The sequence below is a fragment of the Hippopotamus amphibius genome, chromosome 5, assembly GCF_030028045.1.
Source record: "Hippopotamus amphibius kiboko isolate mHipAmp2 chromosome 5, mHipAmp2.hap2, whole genome shotgun sequence".
Lineage (NCBI taxonomy): Eukaryota > Metazoa > Chordata > Mammalia > Artiodactyla > Hippopotamidae > Hippopotamus > Hippopotamus amphibius.
In genome coordinates this window covers 51,726,889-51,746,223 of record NC_080190.1, presented here as the reverse complement: position 1 = coordinate 51,746,223, position 19,335 = coordinate 51,726,889, and the positions used below count along the sequence as shown (strand labels likewise).

Here is a 19,335-nt window from a genome sequence, read left to right as displayed (position 1 = left end):
GAAGGTGTAATAAATTCACTTAGCATTTAAAGCTATAGCTAAGGTTGCTAAATGCCAGTAATGAATAAATGTCAGTGATTATCAGTTTTGGAAACTAATAGAGTTTTCCAGTGGCTATTATAGCAAATGTATTTAGAGGGCAAGTAAGAGTTGAAAAAAATTAGATGTATCTGCAGGTTTATTGTTATATAATTTAAATTTTTTAATGAAGAAAAATTTGGTCAAAAATTTTCCTCATTACTTTTTTTGGTGCTTTTATAGGTTGAGTTATTTTTTAAAAGATTTATTTATTACTTATTTTATTTTTATTTTTGGCTGCATTGGGTCTTTGTTGCTGTGCACAGGCTTTCTTTAGTTGCAGAGAGCAAGGGCTACTCTTTGTTTCGGTGCTTGCTGCGTGGGCGTCTCATTGTTGGAGAGCACGGACTCTAGGCACTAGGGCTTTGGTAGTTGTGGCACATGAGCTCAACTGTGGCTCGCGGGCTCTAGAGCGCAGGCTCAGTAGTTGTGGCGCATGGGCTTAGTTGTTCCTCAGCCTATGTGATCTTCCTGGAGCAGGGATTGAACCTGTGTCTCCTCCATTGGCAGGCAGATTCTTAACCACTGCGCCACCAGGAAAGTCCTTAGGTTGTTATTGAGAATAACTCAGGAACTTTGGATCTTGGTACTGAATTTTAACTTTATTCTCCAATTTGTATAAGTAATTTTCTGAATTCTTATAAATAGTTTTAGATTTCATTAAATGCTAGATGTGTTTTAAGTGGAATAAGATTATTTTACAGTTCTTCTAATGAAAAGAATCTGGTCTCAAATAAAATCAGTTGAAGCTCCTAAGAGATCACATGCTAAGATTCTCAACTATATATCTTGGGCTTTTTTACTAGCATGCTATGCCCCCTTTTGGTTCATCTATAGAAATATCAGAGTTGTGTCATATGCAGTTAATAGCATATTTCAGAGTTAGAGCTTTTCAAATGTGGTTCAGAGTGTCAACTTTTTAAAAAAAAAGTTTAACAGGGGTTAAAAAATTGGGATGTAATTTTCACACAGGAAATTACCCTTATTTAAAGCATGCATGTTCACATTGGTGAATTTTGACGTGAAACCTGTGCAACCATCACCACGGTCATGAAACCATCACCTGTCTCTTTGTAATCTCATCCATGCCCCCTGATCCTTCCAGGCAATCAATCTGCTTTCTGTCAGTAGAGATTACTTTGAATTTTCTTTGGTTTTATGTACATGGATTTATGCAGTATGTACCTTGTTGTTTTGTTTTGTTTTTGGCATCTTTAACTTGGCAAATTCTTTGAGATGTATCTATACAGTTGTGTGTATCACTGGTTCATATTATATGAATATACCATGATTTATCTGTTCAGCTGTGAATGGACGTCTGGGTTGTTTCCAGTTCTTGGCTATTATAAATAAATAAAACTTCTATTAACATTCAAGTACAAGACATTATATGGACATAGTCTTTCTTTTCTCATGAGTAAATACCTAGGAATTGAATCAATAGCTGGATTATATGGTAGGCATATGTTTAACTTTTAAAGAAACTGCCAAAAAATAAAAATGAAAAGATAAAGAAACTGCCTGTTTTCCAAAATAGTTGTACCATTTTATACTTCCACCAGTGTGTGAGAATTCTGTTTTTCCCACACCCGCCTTGACATTTGGTATGGGTATCCTTTTTAATTTTGTTCACTCTAATAGGTGTGTAGTAATGGGTCATTGTGGTTTTAATTTGCATTTCCTTATTGGCTATGGTGTTGAACATCTTTTATGTACTTAATTGCCACCTATATATCTTCTTTGATGAAGTGTCGATTGAAATCTTTTGCTTATCTAAAAAAAATTGGCTTGGACTTCCTAGGTGGCGCAGTGGTTAAGAATCTGCCTGCCAATGCAGGGGACATAGGTTCGATCCCTGCCCCAGGAAGATACCACATGCCACGGAGCAACTAAGCCCGTGTGCCACAACTATTGAGCCTGTGCTCTAGGGCCCGTGAGCCACAACTATTGAGCCCATGTGCTGCAGCTATTGAGCCCATGTGCTGCAGCTACTGAAGCCCATGTGCCTAGAGCCCGTGCTCCACAACAAGAGAAGCCACGGCAATGAGGAGCCCGCACACCACAATGAAGAGTAGCCCCCGCTCGCCGCAACTAGAGAAAGCCTGTATGCAGCAACAAAGATGCAACACAGCCAATAAATAAATAAATAAATAAATAAATAAATAAATAAATAAAATTAACCCCAAAAATGGCTTGATTGTTGTATTGAATTTTGAAAGTTCTTTATGTTCTGCATAAAAATTCTTTTTGGGGGGATGGGGGGTTGGGTGGGGGGGACGGTGCTGCACTGTGCTGCTTGCTGGATCTCAGTTCCCAGACCAGGGACTGAACCTGGGCCATGGCAGTGAAAGGCTGGAATCCTAACCATTAGGCCACCAGGGAACCCCCCTGGGTAAAAATTCTTTATCAAATATAAGCTTTGCAGATATGTTGCTTGTCTTTGTCCTAGTCTGTTAGCTGTCTTTTCATTCTGTTAACTAGGTCTTTTGAAGAGCACAAGTTTTAAATTGTAATGAAGTCCAGTTTATCCATTTGTTCTTTTTTTTTTTTTTAAAGAACTTTTGTTGAGATACAGTTAACAGACAATAAGCAGCATATATTTATTTATTTATTTATTTTATTTATTTTATTTTTTTTAATTTTTTTGGGGGGTACACCAGGTTCAATCATCTGTTTCCATACACACATCCCCATACTCCCTCCCTTCCCCGACCCCCCCCTCGAGTCCCCCCCACCCTCCCTGCCCCAGTCCTCCAAGGCATCTTCCATCCTCAAGCTGGACTCCCTTTGTTATACAACAACTTCCCACTATTTTACAGTTGGTAGTATATATATGTCTGTGCTACTCTCTCGCTTCGTCTCAGTTTCCCCTTCACCCCCTGCCCCCTCCCATACCTCGAGTTCTCCAGTCCATTCTCTGTATCTGCATCCTTATTCTTGTCACTGAGTTCACCAGTACCATTTTCAGATTCCGTATATGTGAGTTAGCATACAATATTTGTCCTTCTCTTTCTGACTTACTTCACTATGTATGACAGATTGTAGTTCTATCCACCTCATTACATATAGCTCCATCTCATCCCTGTTCATAGCTGAGTAATATTCCATTGTATATATATGCGACATCTTCTGTATCCATTCATTTGTTGATGGGCATTTAGGTTGCTTCCATGTCCTGGCTATTGTAAAGAGTGCTGCAATAAACATTATGGTACAAGTTTCTTTTGGGATTATGGTTTTCTTTGGGTATATGCCCAGGAGTGGGATGACTGGATCATATGGTAGTTCTATGTGTAGTTTTTTAAGGAACCTCCAAATTGTTTTCCATAGTGGCTGTACCAACTTACAGTCCCACCAACAGTGCAGGAGAGTTCCCTTTTCTCCACACCCTCTCCAACATTTGTTGTTTCCAGACTTTGTGATGATGGCCATTCTGATTGGTGTGAGGTGATACCTCATTGTGGCTTTGACTTGCATTTCTCTGATGATGAGTGATGTTGAGCATCTTTTCATGTGTTTGTTGGCCATCTGTATATCTTCTTTGGAGAAATGTCTATTTAGGTCTTCCGCCCATTTGTGGATTGGGTTATTTGCTTTTTTGGTATTAAGCTTCATGAGCTGCTTGTATATTTTGGAGGTTAATCCTTTGTCCGTTGTTTCATAGGCAATTTTTTTTTCCCATTCTGAGGGTTGCCTTTTAGTCTTGTTTATGGTTTCTTTTGCTGTGCAAAAGCTTTTAAGTTTCCTGAGGTCCCATTCATTTATTCTTGATTTTATTTCCCTGATTCTAGGAGGTGGGTCAAAAAGGATGTTGCTTTGATGTATGTCATAGAGTGTTCTGCCTATGTTTTCCTCTAGGAGTTTTATAGTGTCTGGCCTTACATGTAGGTCTTTCATCCATTTGGAGTTTATTTTTGTGTATGGTGTTAGGAAGTGTTCTAATTTCATTCTTTTACATGTTGCTGTCCAATTTTCCCAGCACCACTTATTGAAGAGGCTGTCTTTTTTCCATTATATACTCGTGCCTCCTTTGTCAAAGATAAGGTGCCCATATGTGTTTGGGCTTAATTCTGAGTTCTCTATTCTATTCCATTGATCTTCCTTTCTATTTTTGTGCCAGTACCATACTGTCTTGATCACTATGGCCTTGTAGTATAGTTTGAAGTCAGGAAGCCTGATTCCACCAACTCCATTTTTCCTTCTCAAGATTGCTTTGGCTATTCGGGGTCTTTTGCGTTTCCATACAAATCATAAGATTTCTTGTTCTAGTTCTGTGAAAAATGCCATTGGTAATTTGATCGGGATTGCATTGAATCTGTAAATTGCTTTGGGTAGTACAGACATTTTCACAATGTTGATTCTTCCAATCCAGGAACATTGTATGTCCCTCCATCTGTTTGTGTCGTCTTTGATTTCTTTCATCAATGTCTTAAAGTTTTCTGCATACAGATCTTTTGTCTCCTTAGGCAGGTTTATTCCTAGGTATTTTATTCTTTTGGTTGCAATGGTGAATGGGAGAGTTTCCTTAATTTCTCTTTCTGCTCTTCCGTTGTTAGTGTATAGGAATGCAAGAGATTTCTGTGCATTAATTTTGTATCCTGCTACTTTACTAAACTCGTCAATGAGTGCTGGCAGTTTTCTGGTAGAGTCTTTAGGGTTTTCTATATATAATATCATGTCATCTGCAAAGGGTGACAATTTTACTTCTTCTTTTCCAATTTGGATTCCTTTTATTTCTTTTTCTTCTCTGATTGCTGTGGCTAACACTTCCAAAACTATGTTGAATAACAGTGGTGAGAGTGGACACCCTTGTCTTGTTCCTGTTCTTAGAGGGAATTCTTCCAGTTTTTCCCCATTGAGAACGATGTTGGCTTTTGGTTTTTCATATATGGCTTTTATTATGTTGAGAGGCAGCATATATTTAGAGTGTACAATTTGGTATCCCAATCTCCCAATTCATTCCCCCCAACCCTCCCTGCTTTCCCCACTTGGTGTCCATATGTTTGTTCTCTACATCTGTGTCTCTATTCCTGCCTTACATTTCCTCTTTCATAGTTGTCAGCATTTGCCTTATGTATTGAGGTCCTCCTATATTGGGTGCATATATAATTGTTATCTCCTCTTCTTGGATGGATCCCTTGATCTTTATGTAATGTCCTTTCTTGTCTCTTGTAATATTTTTTATTTTAAAGTCTATTTTATCTGATATGACTGTTGCTACTCCAGCTTTCTTTTGATTTCCATTTGCATGGAATTTCTTCTGCCATCCCTTCATTTTCAGTCTGTATGTGTCCCTAAATCTGAAGTGGGTCTCTTGTAGACAGCATATATTTGGGTCTTGTTGTTGTATCCATTCAGCCAGTCTGTGTCTTCTGGTTGGTGCATTTAGTCCATTTACATTCAAGGTAATTATCGATATGTATGTTCCTAGTACCATTTTCTTAATTGTTTTGTTTTTGTTTTTGTAGGTCCTTTTCTTCCCTTATGTTTCTCGCTTAGAGAAGTTCCTTTAGCATTTGTTGTAGGGCTGATTTGGTGGTGCTGAATTCTCTTAGCTGTTGCTTGTCTGGAAAGCTTTTGATTTCTCCGTCGAATCTGAATGAGATCCTTGCTGGGTAGAGTATTCTTGGTTGTAGGTTCTTCCCTTTCATTACTTTAAATATATCATGCCACTCCCTTCTGGCTTGCAGAGTTTCTGCTGAGAAATGAGCTGTTAACCTTATGGGAGTTCCCTTGTATGTTATTTGTTGTTTTTCCCTTGTTGCTTTTAATAACTTTTCTCTGTCTTTAATTTTTGTCAGTTTGACTGCTATGTGTCTTGGTGTGTTTCTCCTTGGGTTTATCCTGCCTGGGACTCTCTGTGCTCCTGGACTTGGGTAGCTATTTCCTTTCCCATGTTAGGGAAGTTTTTGACTATAATCTCTTCCAGTATTTTCTCCGGTCCTTTCTCTCTCTCTTCTCCTTCTGGGACCCCTATAATGCGAATGTTGGTGCATTTAGCATTGTCCCAGAGGTCTCTTAGGCTGTCTTCAGTTCTTTGCATTCTTTTTTCTTTAATCTTTTCTGCATCAGTGGTTATCACCATTCTGTCTTCCAGGTCACTTATTCGCCCTTCTGTCTCAGTTAATGTGCTTTTGATTCCTTCTAGTGTATTTTTCATTTCAGATATTATGTTGCATATCTCTGTTTGTTTGCTCTTTAATTCTTCTAGGTCTTTGGTAAACTTTTCAATCTTTGCATCCAGTCTTTTTTGAAAGTCCTGGATCATCTTCACTATCATTATTCTGAATTTTTTTCTGTAAGGGTGCCTATCTCCTCTTCATTTAGTTGTTTTTTCTGGGGTTTTATCCTGTCCCTTCATCTGGTACAAAGTCCTCTGCTTTTTCATTTTCTCTATCTTTCTATGGCTGTGGTTTTCAGTTCCACAAGACAAGATACTGCTGATACTGCTTGATTCTGCTGTCTGCCCTTTTGTGGAGGAAGCTGTCTAAGAGGCTGGTGGTTGCTTCCTGATGGGAGGGACTGATGGTGGGTTGGGCTGGGTGGGCGGAGCTCAGTAAGACTTTAATCTTCTTGTCTGTCAATGGGTGGGGCTTTGTTCCCACCCTGTTGGTGGTTTGGCCTGAGGCCACCTAGCACTGGAGCCTACAGGCTCTTTGCTGGGGCTAATGGTGGACTCTGGGCGGGCTTACGCCAATGAGCATTTCCCAGAACCCCTGCCACCAGTGCCCCTGTCTCCTCGGTGAGCCACAGCTGCCCCCCACCTCTGCAGGCAACCCTCCAACACCAGCTGGTTGGTCTGGTTCAGTCTCCTATGGGGTCACTGCTCCTTCCCCCTGGGTCCTGGTGAGCATACTTTTTTGTGTGCCCTCCAAGAGTGGAATCTCTGTTTCCCCCAGTCCTGTAGAGGTCCTGCAGTCAAATCCAGCTGGCTTTCAAAGTCTTATTCTCTGGGAATTCCTCCTCCCATTGCTGGACCCCCAGGTTAGGGGAAGCCTGATGTGGGGCTCAGAACCCTCACTTTAGTGGGTGGTCTTCTGCGGTATAACTATTCTCCAGTTTGTGAGTCACCCACCCAGCATTTATGGGATTTGATTTTAACGCGATTGCACCCCTCCTACTGTCTTATTGCAGCTTCTCCTTTGTCTCTGGATGTGGGGTGTCTTTTTTGGTGAGTTCCAGTGTCTTTCTGTCGATGATTGTTCAGCATTTAGTTGTAATTCTGGTGCTCTTGCAAGAGGGAGTCTATCCATTTATTCTTGTATGAATTGTGCTGTTGGTGTCATTTCTAGGAAATCTTTGCTTAATCCAGTGTCACTAAAATTTATCTCCTATGTGTTGTTCTAAAAGTTTTAGAGTTTTAGGTTTTAAATCTGGGTTTATAATCTATTTTGAGTTAATTTTGTATATAATGTGTGGTGTGGCTTGAAGTTGTTTTTTTTTTTTCTTTCTTTTTTATTAGAGTATAGTTGTTTTACGATGTTGTATTAGTTTCTACTGTACAGCAAAGTGAGATAGAATTCCCTTTGCTATACAGCAGGTTCTCATTAGTTATCTATTTTATCCATACTAGTGTATATATGTCAATCCCAGTCTCCCAATTCATCACCCCCACCCCAGCTCTCCCTTGTTGGTGTCCATACATTTGTTCGCTACATCTGTGCCTCTATTTCTACCTTGCAAACTGGTTCATCTGTACCATTTTTCTAGATTCCACATATATGCATTAATATATGATATTTGTTTTTCTCTTTCTGACTTACTTCACTCTGTATTGAAGTTGTTTTGTTTTGTTTTTGTTTTTTGCTGTATGACTATCCAGTTGTTCAAGCACCAGTTGTTGAAAAGATTATTCCGTTGAATTGCCTTTGCACCTTTGTCAAAATCAGTTGTCCACATGTATGGTCTATTTCTGGACTTTTAAAAATAATTAATTAATTAATTTTTTGGCTGTGTTGAGTCTTCATTGCTGTTCATGGGCTTTCTCTAGTTGTGGCGAGAGGAGGCTACTCTTCATTGTGGTGTGCAGGCTTCTCATTGTGGTGGCTTCTCTTGTTGCAGAGCACAGGCTCTAGGTGCGTGGGCTTCAATAGTTGCAACATGAGGGCTCAGTAGTTGTGGCTTATGGGCTCTAGAGCATAGGTTCAGTGGTTGTGGCTTGTGGGCTCTAGAGCAGTCTCAGTAGTTATGGTGCACGGGCTTAGTTGCTCCGCAGCGTATGGGATCTTCCTGGGCCAGGGATCGAACCCATGTCCCCTGCATTGGCAGGCAGATTCTTAACCACCGCGCCACCAGGGGAGTCCCATCTTCTGTTTTATTGATCTACTTGTCTGTGTTTCCACCAATAGCACACATCTTAATTACTGAAGCTTTATATTGCTAAGTCTCGAAGTCAGATATTGTTAGCCTTCCAGCTTTGTTCTTTTTCAAAGTTGTTTTAGCTATTCTAGATCCTTTGCAATTTCCATGTGGATTTTAGAATCAGTTTCTCAATTTCTACCAAAAAAGCCTACTGAGATTTTGATTGGGATTGTGTTGAAGCTATAGATCAATTTGGGGAAGAACTGAAGCATTTCTTAACATTGTTTGCCAATCCATGAATAAGATGTATCTCTATTTGTTTAGATCTTCTTTAATTCCTTAGCTGTGTTTTGTAGTTTTCAGAGTATAGGACTTTCATGTTGTTTGTCAGACTTATCCCTAGTTTCTATTTTTATGCTATTATAAATGGTATTTTTTAAAAGTTTCAGTTTTAATTGTTTATTGCTAATATATAGAATTACAATTGTTTTTGTATATTGACCTTTAATTTTGTAACTTTGCTAAACTCACTAAGCTCCATAGCAAGTCTTTGGTGGACTGGGATTTTCCACATAGATGGTTATTTCATTTGTGTTAAGACAGCTTTACTTGTTTCTTTCCAGTCTGGATGCCTTTGATTTATTTTTCTTGCCTCATTATACTTGATAACTCCCCCAATATAATATTGAAAAAAAGTTGTAAGAGCAGGCATTTTTACCTTGTTTATGATCTTAGGGAGAAAACATTTATTATTTCATTATTAAGTATGATATTGGCTGTATGTTTTTCATAGATGCCTTTTATCAGGTTGATGAAGTTCCCTTTTATTCCTAGTTTTCTGAGAAAAAGTTTTCTTGGCTGGTTGAAGAAAAAAAAAAAAAAAAGAAAAAGTTTTCTTATCAGAAATGGATGTTAGAATTCTTCAAATGCTTTTTCTCCATTGATTGAGATGATCATACAGTTTCTCTTTTTCAGTTTTTAAATATAATTAATTACATTGATAGATTTTTGAATATTGAACCAACTTTGCATTTTGGTTTTTGTTTCTTTTGGCCACGCTGTACACAGTGTGCAGGATCTTAGTTCCCTGACCAGGGATTGAACCTGAGCCCTTGGCAGTGAAAGTGCAGAGACCTAACCACTGGACCGCCAGGGAATTCCCACTGACATCTGTTAATAAGAATTTTTATGTCTATGTTCATGAGGGATATTTACCTGCAGTTTTCCTGTAGTATCTTTTTCTGGTTTTGGTGTTAGAGCAGTGCTCATAGAATGAATTGGTATGTAGTTTTTCCTCTTAAGTTTTCTGGAAGAGTTTGTTTAGAATTAGATTGATTTCTTCCATTCACATTTGGTAGAACTCAGGGAAGCCATCTGGGTCTGAGATTTTTCTTTATTGGAAGATTTTAACTACAGATTCAATTTCTTTAATAGATGTAGAGCTATTCCGGTTATCTATTTCTTCTTGAGTGAGTTTTGGTAGTTTGTATCTTTCAAGAAATCTGTTCATCTAGGTTGTTGGTACAACAACAACAATTTATTGGCATAAAGTTATAATAGTCTCTTATTATCCTTTTTTAGTATATGTAGGATCTATAGTAATATTGATATTACCTAATATTGCTAATTTGTGTCTTTTTTTTTTACTGATCATTTTGGCTAGAATTTTACTGATTTTGTTTATCTTCTCAAATAACTACCTTTTATAGTCATTAATTTTTCTGTTTTTCTAATTTGTGTTCCATTGATTTCTTGTCTGATCTTTATTTTTTCCTTTCTTCTGGTTTCTTGGGTTTCACTTTTTTACATTTCTTAAGGTTGAAATTGAGGTCATTAATATGAGACTTTTTTTGCCCAATGTAGGAGTTTAGTGTCATAAATTTTCCTCTTAAGTACAGCTTCTAAGTTCTCTGTCCTGTTCCCTATAGATTATGAGATTTTCCATTCTAGCTGGTGGGAAAAGACACTATTCCCAGCTCTGTGCAAGCTTCAGTGATTGTTCCCAGTAATCCTTTTGGATGGTTCTTTCCTTGGCCTCTGGTCACATATATTGGTCAATACTCACTTAAATTCTCTGAGCCTGGGGGGACCCTCTGCAGTTCTCCAGAGTTCTCTCTCTTCACAGCTCTCATCTATCTAGTACTTTGCCCTGAAAACTCTAGCCGTATTAACCTTCCAAACTCAAAGCTCTGTCTTCTCTCAACTCAGGGAAACCACCAGGCTCTGCCTGAATCCCCTTCCCTGCACCACAGCCAGGAAACTCCCTTGTCTGTAAGCTGGGGCAGTCACCAGGCTTACATCTTTTGCTTTTCATCTCTTAGGGATCACTGTCCTCTGTTGCCTGATATCTAATATCTTCAGAATTGTTTCATACGTTTTGTTTTGTTTTTAGTTGTTTCAAGTGTCTGAACTATTTTTACACACAACACTTCTGGCATCAGATATATGTGTTTTTTGTTTGTTTGTTTGTTTGTTTGTTTCCCCACATCAACAGCCAGTTCTTCAACTCTGTGAACACCAACTGGGTGTCCTACAGTTCAATTCAATTTTGATGCTAGCTACTTCGAGTTAGTGTCAGACTCCACAGGTTTAAGAGCTCAGTCCCACAGGACTGTTCTTCGGATGCCAGTCTCAAGTATTAGGTACCCAGGGTATCCTTCTGTCTCACTTGGCTACAAAGTAGGGAGTTCCCACAGTCCTCCCCCCTTTCAGGCTCAGTAATTTGCTAGCACTGCTCACAGAACTCAGCAACTCTCTTTATTTACATACCAGTTTATTATAAAGGATACAACTCAGAAAGAGCCAAATGGAAGAGATTCATAGGGCAAGATATGGGGGAAGGGGCATGGAGTATCCATGCTCTCTCCAGGTGCACCACCTTCCCAGCATCTCAAAGTGTTCATCATTCCAGAGGCTCCTGGAACCCTGTTTAAGGTTTTTAATCAAGGTCTCATCCTGTAGGCATTATTGATTAAATCATTGCCCATTGATGATTAGCTCAATCTCCAGCCCTTTTCCCCTCTGCAGAGGTCAATGAGTGGGGCTGAAAGTTCTAGCCATCTAATCTGCCTTGTCTTTCTGGTGACCAGTCCCCATCCTGAAGCTGCCTATGGGCCCCAGTCACCAGTCATCTCATTAGCAAGGAAAGATATTTTTATCGCTTTGGGAGATTCCGAGAGTTTTTGGAGCTGTGTGTGGGAAACTGAGGACAAAGACCAAATATTTACTTTTTATTATATTGCAAAGGAAGGAGCATAAATCCAGCCCCTTACTCTACCTTGGCCAAATGCCAGGTTAAAATTTTACAAGTTGTGTTAATTCATGTATGTGTGTTTGGATATTTTCAAAGATGTGATTATAGGCTAGCATTATCATATCATAAAACTAAGCAGGAGAATGCAAGTAGAAAACAAAAACAACACCACATCTCAAAAAACCCACCTTTTAATTAAATACAGAGATTTATTCTCAGAGAAGAACTCCATATACCCACTTCTGTTACTGAGTCCAAGCTTGCTCTGCTTGCTGCACAACAGGCCAGTGAATCGGAGATGAGCTGTTCAGGCAAGGTATATGACTTTATTTGGAAAGCTGGCAGACTGAGAAGATGGTAGAATTGTGTCTCTGAGAAGCCATCTTTTATAGAATCAGAGAGGGAGAGGAGGTGAGGAAGTAAAGTAAAAAGGCAGAATAGAGAGAGAGAGGTGGTGAGGAAGGAAAGTAAAAGGGCCATCAGTCTTGCAAAACATCTCCTGGAATGACTAGCCTGGGTGAGGGGAAATGTTAATTTCTTCTTCCTTGCAGCCATTTACTGGTGGGTAGAGTCAGATTATCTCCCTGTGAGCTGAATGAACAGAGGTGCTTTAGTTTAACATTCAAGCGGAGGGGCAGAGTTCCCTGAGGCAGGCCATTATGTATGATTACAATAACAAAAGCAATGAAAAGCAATGGTTAAAGTCAAAGAAACAGATCCAACATGGAATCTGATTTAGCTCTTCTCTATTACACTTCTACATGGAAACATTTATTGATACTGTGACCAAATGTGCTGGACACACAGTGAGGCCAGATGAACTGAAATGTCAGAGTCTGGAGCAGAGAAGGATTTATCGCAGGGCCAAGCAAGGAGAATGGGTGGCTCATGCTCCAAAAATCCCAACTCCATGGTGGTTTTCAGGGAGGAGTTTTTATGGACAATATATGGGGTGAGGGATGTGGGTGTGACTTTCTTCTGATTGGTTGGTGGTGAGGCAACAGGGTGGTGCTCTAGGAATCTGGTGCTCAGCCTGAAGTTACCATCCTCTACCTGGGTGGGGGGCCTTAGTTCATGCAGAAGAACTCAGAGATACTGTTATGTATATTCCATGAAAAGGAAGCAGGACCCTGACCCACAGCTGTACTATTGTTTCTTGACTTCTCCTCCCTTGTTTCCGCATCCCTTCCCTTCACTGATTAACAACTCTTTGAATCTGCTCTTTGGAACTCAGGGAAGGTCATGGGGGCTGAATGAAGCCTATTTCCTGCAAATAAGAAATTAGGACACAGAAAGGATTTGTACCTGGGAGGGCCCTACAGGGTCCTGCTCCTTTTCAATGCTAACAGATAATTTAAATCAATACTTCTGGAAAATAAACACAAATGATAGAAAATTTACAATTTTTTCAGGGGGTGGGGAGCTGCTGCATTGGGTCTTTGTTGCTGCACATGTGTTTTCTCTAGTTGTGATGAGCAGGGGCTACTCTTCGTTGTGGTGCACGGGCTTCTCATTGAGGTGACTTCTCTTATTGCAGAGCATGGGCTCTAGGCATGTGGGCTTCAGTAGTTGCAGCACATGGGCTCAATAGTTGTGGCACAAGGGCCCTAGGGTGCACATGCCTCAGTAGTTGTGGTGCACAGGCTTAATTGCTCCACGGCGTGTGGGATCTTCCCAGACCAGGGATTGAACTTGTGTCCCCTGTATTGGCAGGCGAATTCTTAACCGCTGCTTCACCAGGGAAGTCCCTACAGATTTTTATATCATCAAACAAAAGTTTTATGCAACTTCCAAAAATGGAAGTAAGTGGCTATAGAAACTCTAGATTTATACTAATTGGTGAAATCTTGGGTAGTGTTGTAGTGCCGTGTAAGTTTCTAAACCAGTTTCATATTTGTATGTCCTGTCTGTCCCCCACCCCCCCAAACCCCACAGGCTTATGGAGCTGGTCACTGCAAGAAGAATGTCATAGGCAGGAGAGGGGCTACATTTAATTTGTTGTCACAGAGAAGTCTACTCTGTTATGTACACTTTATATAAAACAGCTACTTGCTGGTATTGGAGATCTAGAATCCGATTTAAAAATAAAAATAAACATCGTTATGGACAACAACAAAGATGGTTTCAGGTGTTTAAAGGGATTTCTCCTAAAAAAGAGATTAAACTGATTTTTTATGATTCCAGAGGACAGAGAGGAAGAAAACATCCACCTGTTCAGCCAGATTAGCCAAATAAATCTTTACTCTTAGTTGCAGGCAGATCACCCCTTACATTCTAGAGTAAATACTGAAGCCATAAGTGAGTGAGATTGTCTAGGAAAAGAGTAGGGAAGACCAAGTGCAAGACCTCAGTATATCCTTTACTATAAGTAACTGCGAATCAACTGTGTAATTAACCATGTTTGTAAAGTTATGGTTTTGGCCAAATTTATGATATTTTCTTTTTGTTTGTCTTTTACAGGAGTGATTCTAATCAAAGCCCAGATTTTAGAGCTAACGTTTCCCATTACAGCAGCTCAGAAGATAACTCTCAATGCTCACAGTTCTCTGAAGAGTATTTTTTCTTCTCTTCCCAATGTTATATACACTGGCTGTGCAAAATGTGAATTGGAACTAGAAACAGATGAGAACAAGATCTACAAACAATGTTTTAGCTGCTTGCCATTTATTATGAAGAAAACATACTATAGGTAAGGCAGTTAAGCAAGCCAGCTGGATGGAAAATGTTTATTATTACAGGACTGGAAATGACCACAGAATTACATATATCACTTCTTTCTAGTGAGAACTAACTAGAGCTAATCTAAGAGAATAAATTGTTCCTCCTGAGTGATAAATAGCTATCTATGAAAGCAAAAATTGCCCAGTAATCATAACAGGAATTTTTTAAAGAATAGTAATTGGGCAATTTTATTGTCTTTTAGCAGCTATACTGAAAGAAGCTTTTACTTGGTTTACATTTTTAACCAAATTCTGAATGGCTCATAAGAAACTCATTTCCCCCACCATAACATATTATTGGAATTTAAAGGTTAAAAGTAATTATATGATCTAAGCTGTAAGTTGTGAAAGCTAGTAAGATGTTTAACCTTTCTGTACCTCAGTTTCCCCAACTTCACACTAGAAATTAAGAATAGCAGACTAACACTCAGTGTTTTATGCTCTTTTCTGTTTCTAAATACTGCAGCATCTAAAAACCAAGTGCAAATATATTCAGCATGTTATCATGGAATACTTTAAGAAAATTTACAGAAACTTAGTCCCTAAGCCTTATTTCCCTTTACATATATTTATGTTTGTTATAAATAAGTAAATGAACTTTGCTCTTACTTTGAAAGTTGCTTGTCTGGAAAAGAAGATTGGATTCAGATGTCTGGTCCCTTCTCCTTTTCCCTCTTTCAAGTCCATTCTCCACAGCTGACAGAGTGACCACTCCCTTCCTTTAAAACCTTTCCAGAGTTTCCCATCACGCTCGCTGCCTCTGTGGTCTCGTCTGCTGCACTCTTGTCTTGCTCACTGGGTTGCACCCATACTGGCCTTTTATTAGTTCTTTAGACACTGACTTTTTCCTCCTTAGGGCTTTCTCTTCCCTCTGCCTGATTCCACAGGCTGGCTCTTTCGTGTTGTAGTTGAGTGGTCCTTCATCAGAGAGGCCTTCTTAGTCACCTCCTTTGTTCTCTCTTAGAGTGCCCTGTGTGTGCACCTGGAGTCATTTACTTGCATATTGTCTTCTAAAAAACATTACTGAGATATAATTCACATCCTATCAAATTAACCTATCAAAAATGTACAATTCCATGGCTTTAGTATATTCACAGGCGTGTGGAACTGTCACCACAATCAATTTTAGGTCATTTTCATACCCATAGCAGTCACTTCTCATTCTCCCCTCCCATCAACCCATAGTACCCACTAGTTGAACTTCTGGCTTTATAGATATGCTTATTTTGGACATTTCATGTAAATAATCATACAGTGTGCAGTCCTTTGTGACTGGCTATTTTTTCTTAACATGTTTCAAGGTTCATCCATATTGTAGCATGTACTTTGTTTTTTTTTTTAAATATTTATTTAGGTTGCATTGGGTCTTCATTGCTGCACGAGGGCTTTCTCTAGTTGTGGGGAGCGGGGGCTACTCTTTGTTGAGGTGTGCAGGCTTCTCATTGTGGTGGCTTCTCTTATTGCAGAGCACGGGCTCTAGGCACTCAAGCTTCGGTAGTTGTGGTACACAGGCTCAGTAGTTGTAGCTCAAGTGCTCTAGAGCGCAGGCTCAGTAGCTGTGGCACATGGGCTTAGTTGCTCCGTGGCATGTGGGATCTTCCCGACTCAGGGATTGAACCCATGGCCCTGCATTGTCAGGTGAGTTCTTTTTTTTTTTTTAAAGATTTATTTTATTATTTATTTGTTTATTTTATTTTTGGCTGCATTGGGTCTTTGTTGTTGCACATGGGCTTTCTCTAGTTGTGGTGAGCGGGGGCTGCTCTTCATTGCAGTGCACAGGTTTCTCATTGTGATGCCTTCTCTTGCAGAGCATGGGCTTCTCTGCCCGGGCTTCAGTAGTTGTGGTGCATGGGCTCAGTAGTTGTGGTGCACAGGCTTAGTTGCTCCACGGCATGTGGGATCTTCCTGGACCAGGGATCGAACTCATGTCTCCTGCATTGGCAGGTGAATTCTTAACCACTGTTCCACCAGGGAAGGCCTGGCAGGTGGATTCTTAATGACTGTGCCACCAGGGGAGTCCCAGTACTTTGTTTCTTTTTATTGCCAGATAATGTTCCATAGTATGGATATTCCACATTTTATTTATCCATTCATCAACTGTGGGACATTTGGATTGTCCCCACTTTTTGCCTATTATAAATAAGACTGCTCTGAACATTCACTTACAGATTTTTGTATGGACATGTTTTCATTTTTCTTGGGTGTATACTCAGGGGTAGAATTGCTAGGTTGTATGGTAACTTTTTGTGCCTTTTGAGGAACTGCCAAACTTTTCCAAAGCTGCTGCACAACTTTATATTCTCACAAGCAATGTATGATGGTTGCAGTTTCTCCATGTCCTTGTCAACACTTTTTATTATCTGTTTCTCTTTTTGTTGCTTGTGCTTTTGGTATCATATCTAAGGAAGTATCTTTCCTAAACCAATATCATGGAGGTTTACTTCTGTATTTTCTTCTAAGAATTTTATAGTTTTAGCTCTTATATAGGTCCATGATCTATTTTGAGTTAATTTTTGTGTGTGGTATAAGGAAGGGATCCAACTTCATTCTTTTACATGTGGATATTTAGTCATCCCAGTATGGTTGGTTGAAAAGACTATTCTATCCCCACTGAATCATCTTGCCACCATTGTTGAAAAGCTTATTGTCTTTCTATCCCCCTAAACTCTTAAGTTCCTTGAGTGAAGGAACCAGCTCTGTCTTATTCACTAGTGTATACCCAGTGCTTAGCACACTGCATGGTACAAGATATTGAGTATGTATTTGTTGAAATAAAGAATGGAAGAAGAGAGATAGCCTAAAGAGTCACATTTTAGCCGTTACACTAAATTCCCCTATACTAGTGAGTCTTTCTAAATTCTGTTCTCAATTTATTTTCTAATAATTTATTTTTAAAAGAGATATATCCCTGTCTTTAAAAGTACATAGATGGAATAATATTATTCATATCATTTCATTCATATTGTTTGTTCCTTAGAGTGTATCACGGCATCCCTCTCCTAATAGCACTTATAAATCTTCCTCATTCATTTTAACGATAACGTTGTATTCCATTGCATGATGCACTGAAAATTATTTACCTAGTTGCTTGTTTATTGACATGCGAAAAGAGTTTTGTGTTTTTTTAATAAATTTATTTATTTTTTATTTTATTGGCTGTGTTGGGTCTTCGTTGCTGCACACAGGTTTTCTCTAGCTGTGGCAAGTGGGGGCTACTCTTTGTTGTGGTGTGTGGGCTTCTCATTGTGGTGGCCTCTCTTGTTGTGGAGCACGGGCCCTAGGCGTGTAGGCTTCAGTAGTTGGGGCACATGGACTCAATAGTTGTGGCTCATGGGCTCTAGAGCGTAGGCTCAATAGTTGTGGCACACGGGCTTAGTTGCTCCACAGCATGTGGTATCTTCCTGGGGCAGGGATCAAACCCATGTCCCCTGCATTGGCAGGCAGATTCTTACCCACTGCGCCACCTAGGAAGTCGTGAAAACAGTTTGGTTTTTTTTTTAAATTGGGACTTCCCTGGTGGTCCAGTGGTAAAGAATCCACCTTCCAATGCAAGGGATACGGGTTCAGTCCCTGGTCAGGGAACTAAGATCCCACATGCTATGGGGCAACTTAGCCCGTGCTCCATAGCTACAGAGCCCACATGCCCTGGAGCCTGTGCCACAACTAGAGAAGAGAAAACCCACATACCACAACTAGAGAGAAGCCTGCCTGAGCTGCAGCGAAAGATCCTGCATGCCTCAACAAAGATCTGGCGTGCTGCAACTAAGACCTGACAAAGCCAAAAATAAATAAATAAATAATAAATAAATAAAATAAATATTGAAAAATTATTTATTTATTTAGCTGTGTTGGGTCTTAGTTGACGCACACGGGCTCTGTTGTGGCGTGCAGGCTTCTCTAGTTGCAGCTCGTGGGCTTCTCTCTAGTTGTAGCTCATGGGCTCCAGAGTGTGTGGGCTCAGTAGTGGTGGGTGTGGGCTTCTCTAGTTGTAGTTTGTGGGCTTCTCTCTAGTTGTATCTCATGGGCTCCAGAGTGTGTGGGCTCAGTAGTTGTATCATGTGGGCTCTCTAGCTGTGGTGCATGGGCTCCAGAGTGTGTGGGTTCAGTAGTTGTGGCATGCAGGTTTAGTTGCCCCATGACGTGTGGGATCTTCATTCCACGACCAGGGATTGAACCCACACCCCTGAATTGGAAGGCAGATTCTTAACCACTGGACCACCAGGGAAGTCCCCAAAACAGTTTGTTTTTGATGAGAAAGAATTCAGTGGAAAAAAATAACTTGAAATTGTGACTGTGAAGTATGTGATTATCATCTTTATTTTATATCTAAAAACAATTTACACGATAGTGTAAAGTAGTGTCCTCTTATGTTAGTATCTGAAAATTTAAAATGAATATGGACTACATAAATAAAATTTACTAATTTATCACTTGAAACTCTTTAAGAGAAAAGAACCCTTCTTTTATTTCTAGGATATTTCAGGACATCAGTTGTTGTTTTAAGAATTAAAATTAACCCTGCATAGAACCCAGTGATTTTTGAAATTATATTGCATTTAAACATTTCTTTGAAAATCTTTTTGAAGGTCCTGTGCTGTTTACTCTTTTGTAGGCCAGCTTTAATGACCATAGTTGATGGAATATATAAGGTGTGCATCCATGTAGGATCAAAGCTGATAGAGAAGATTCTTCTCAACATCTCTCCTGACTGGCTCAACAGAATTATAGGTGAGACATCAACATGCCATCAAGAGGTTGTCGTTGGTGAAACTGTTCATTTCAGGAGTGTAGATAGTATATTGGAACAGAAGGAAAACGGTATTGAAAATTAAGGGTTTTTTTTTTTTTCTGTCAGTATATAAGCAGAAGGCTCTTAGCTTGAGTGATACATAAGACCATATACACTACTATATATTTATAAATTTATTTATTTTATTTATTGGCTGTGTTGGGTCTTCGTTGCTGTACATGGGCTTTCTCTAG

General features: G+C 39.6%; 1 protein-coding gene across 8 annotated transcripts in view; it reads left to right on the top strand.

Annotated features, from left to right (window-relative positions):
• SHLD2 (shieldin complex subunit 2) overlaps positions 1 to 19,335 on the top strand; it is a 94,899-nt gene that overhangs the window by 71,358 nt on the left and 4,206 nt on the right. For 6 of the 8 annotated variants that reach the window (XM_057734237.1, XM_057734242.1, XM_057734239.1 and 3 more), the window contains 2 exons: positions 14,093 to 14,321; positions 18,965 to 19,080. In XM_057734237.1, coding sequence (XP_057590220.1) covers positions 14,093 to 14,321; positions 18,965 to 19,080 — 345 coding nt within the window. The remainder of the gene's footprint in view (positions 1 to 14,092; positions 14,322 to 18,964; positions 19,081 to 19,335) is intronic. The other 2 variants (XR_009053662.1, XM_057734244.1) reach the window with 2 other exon arrangements.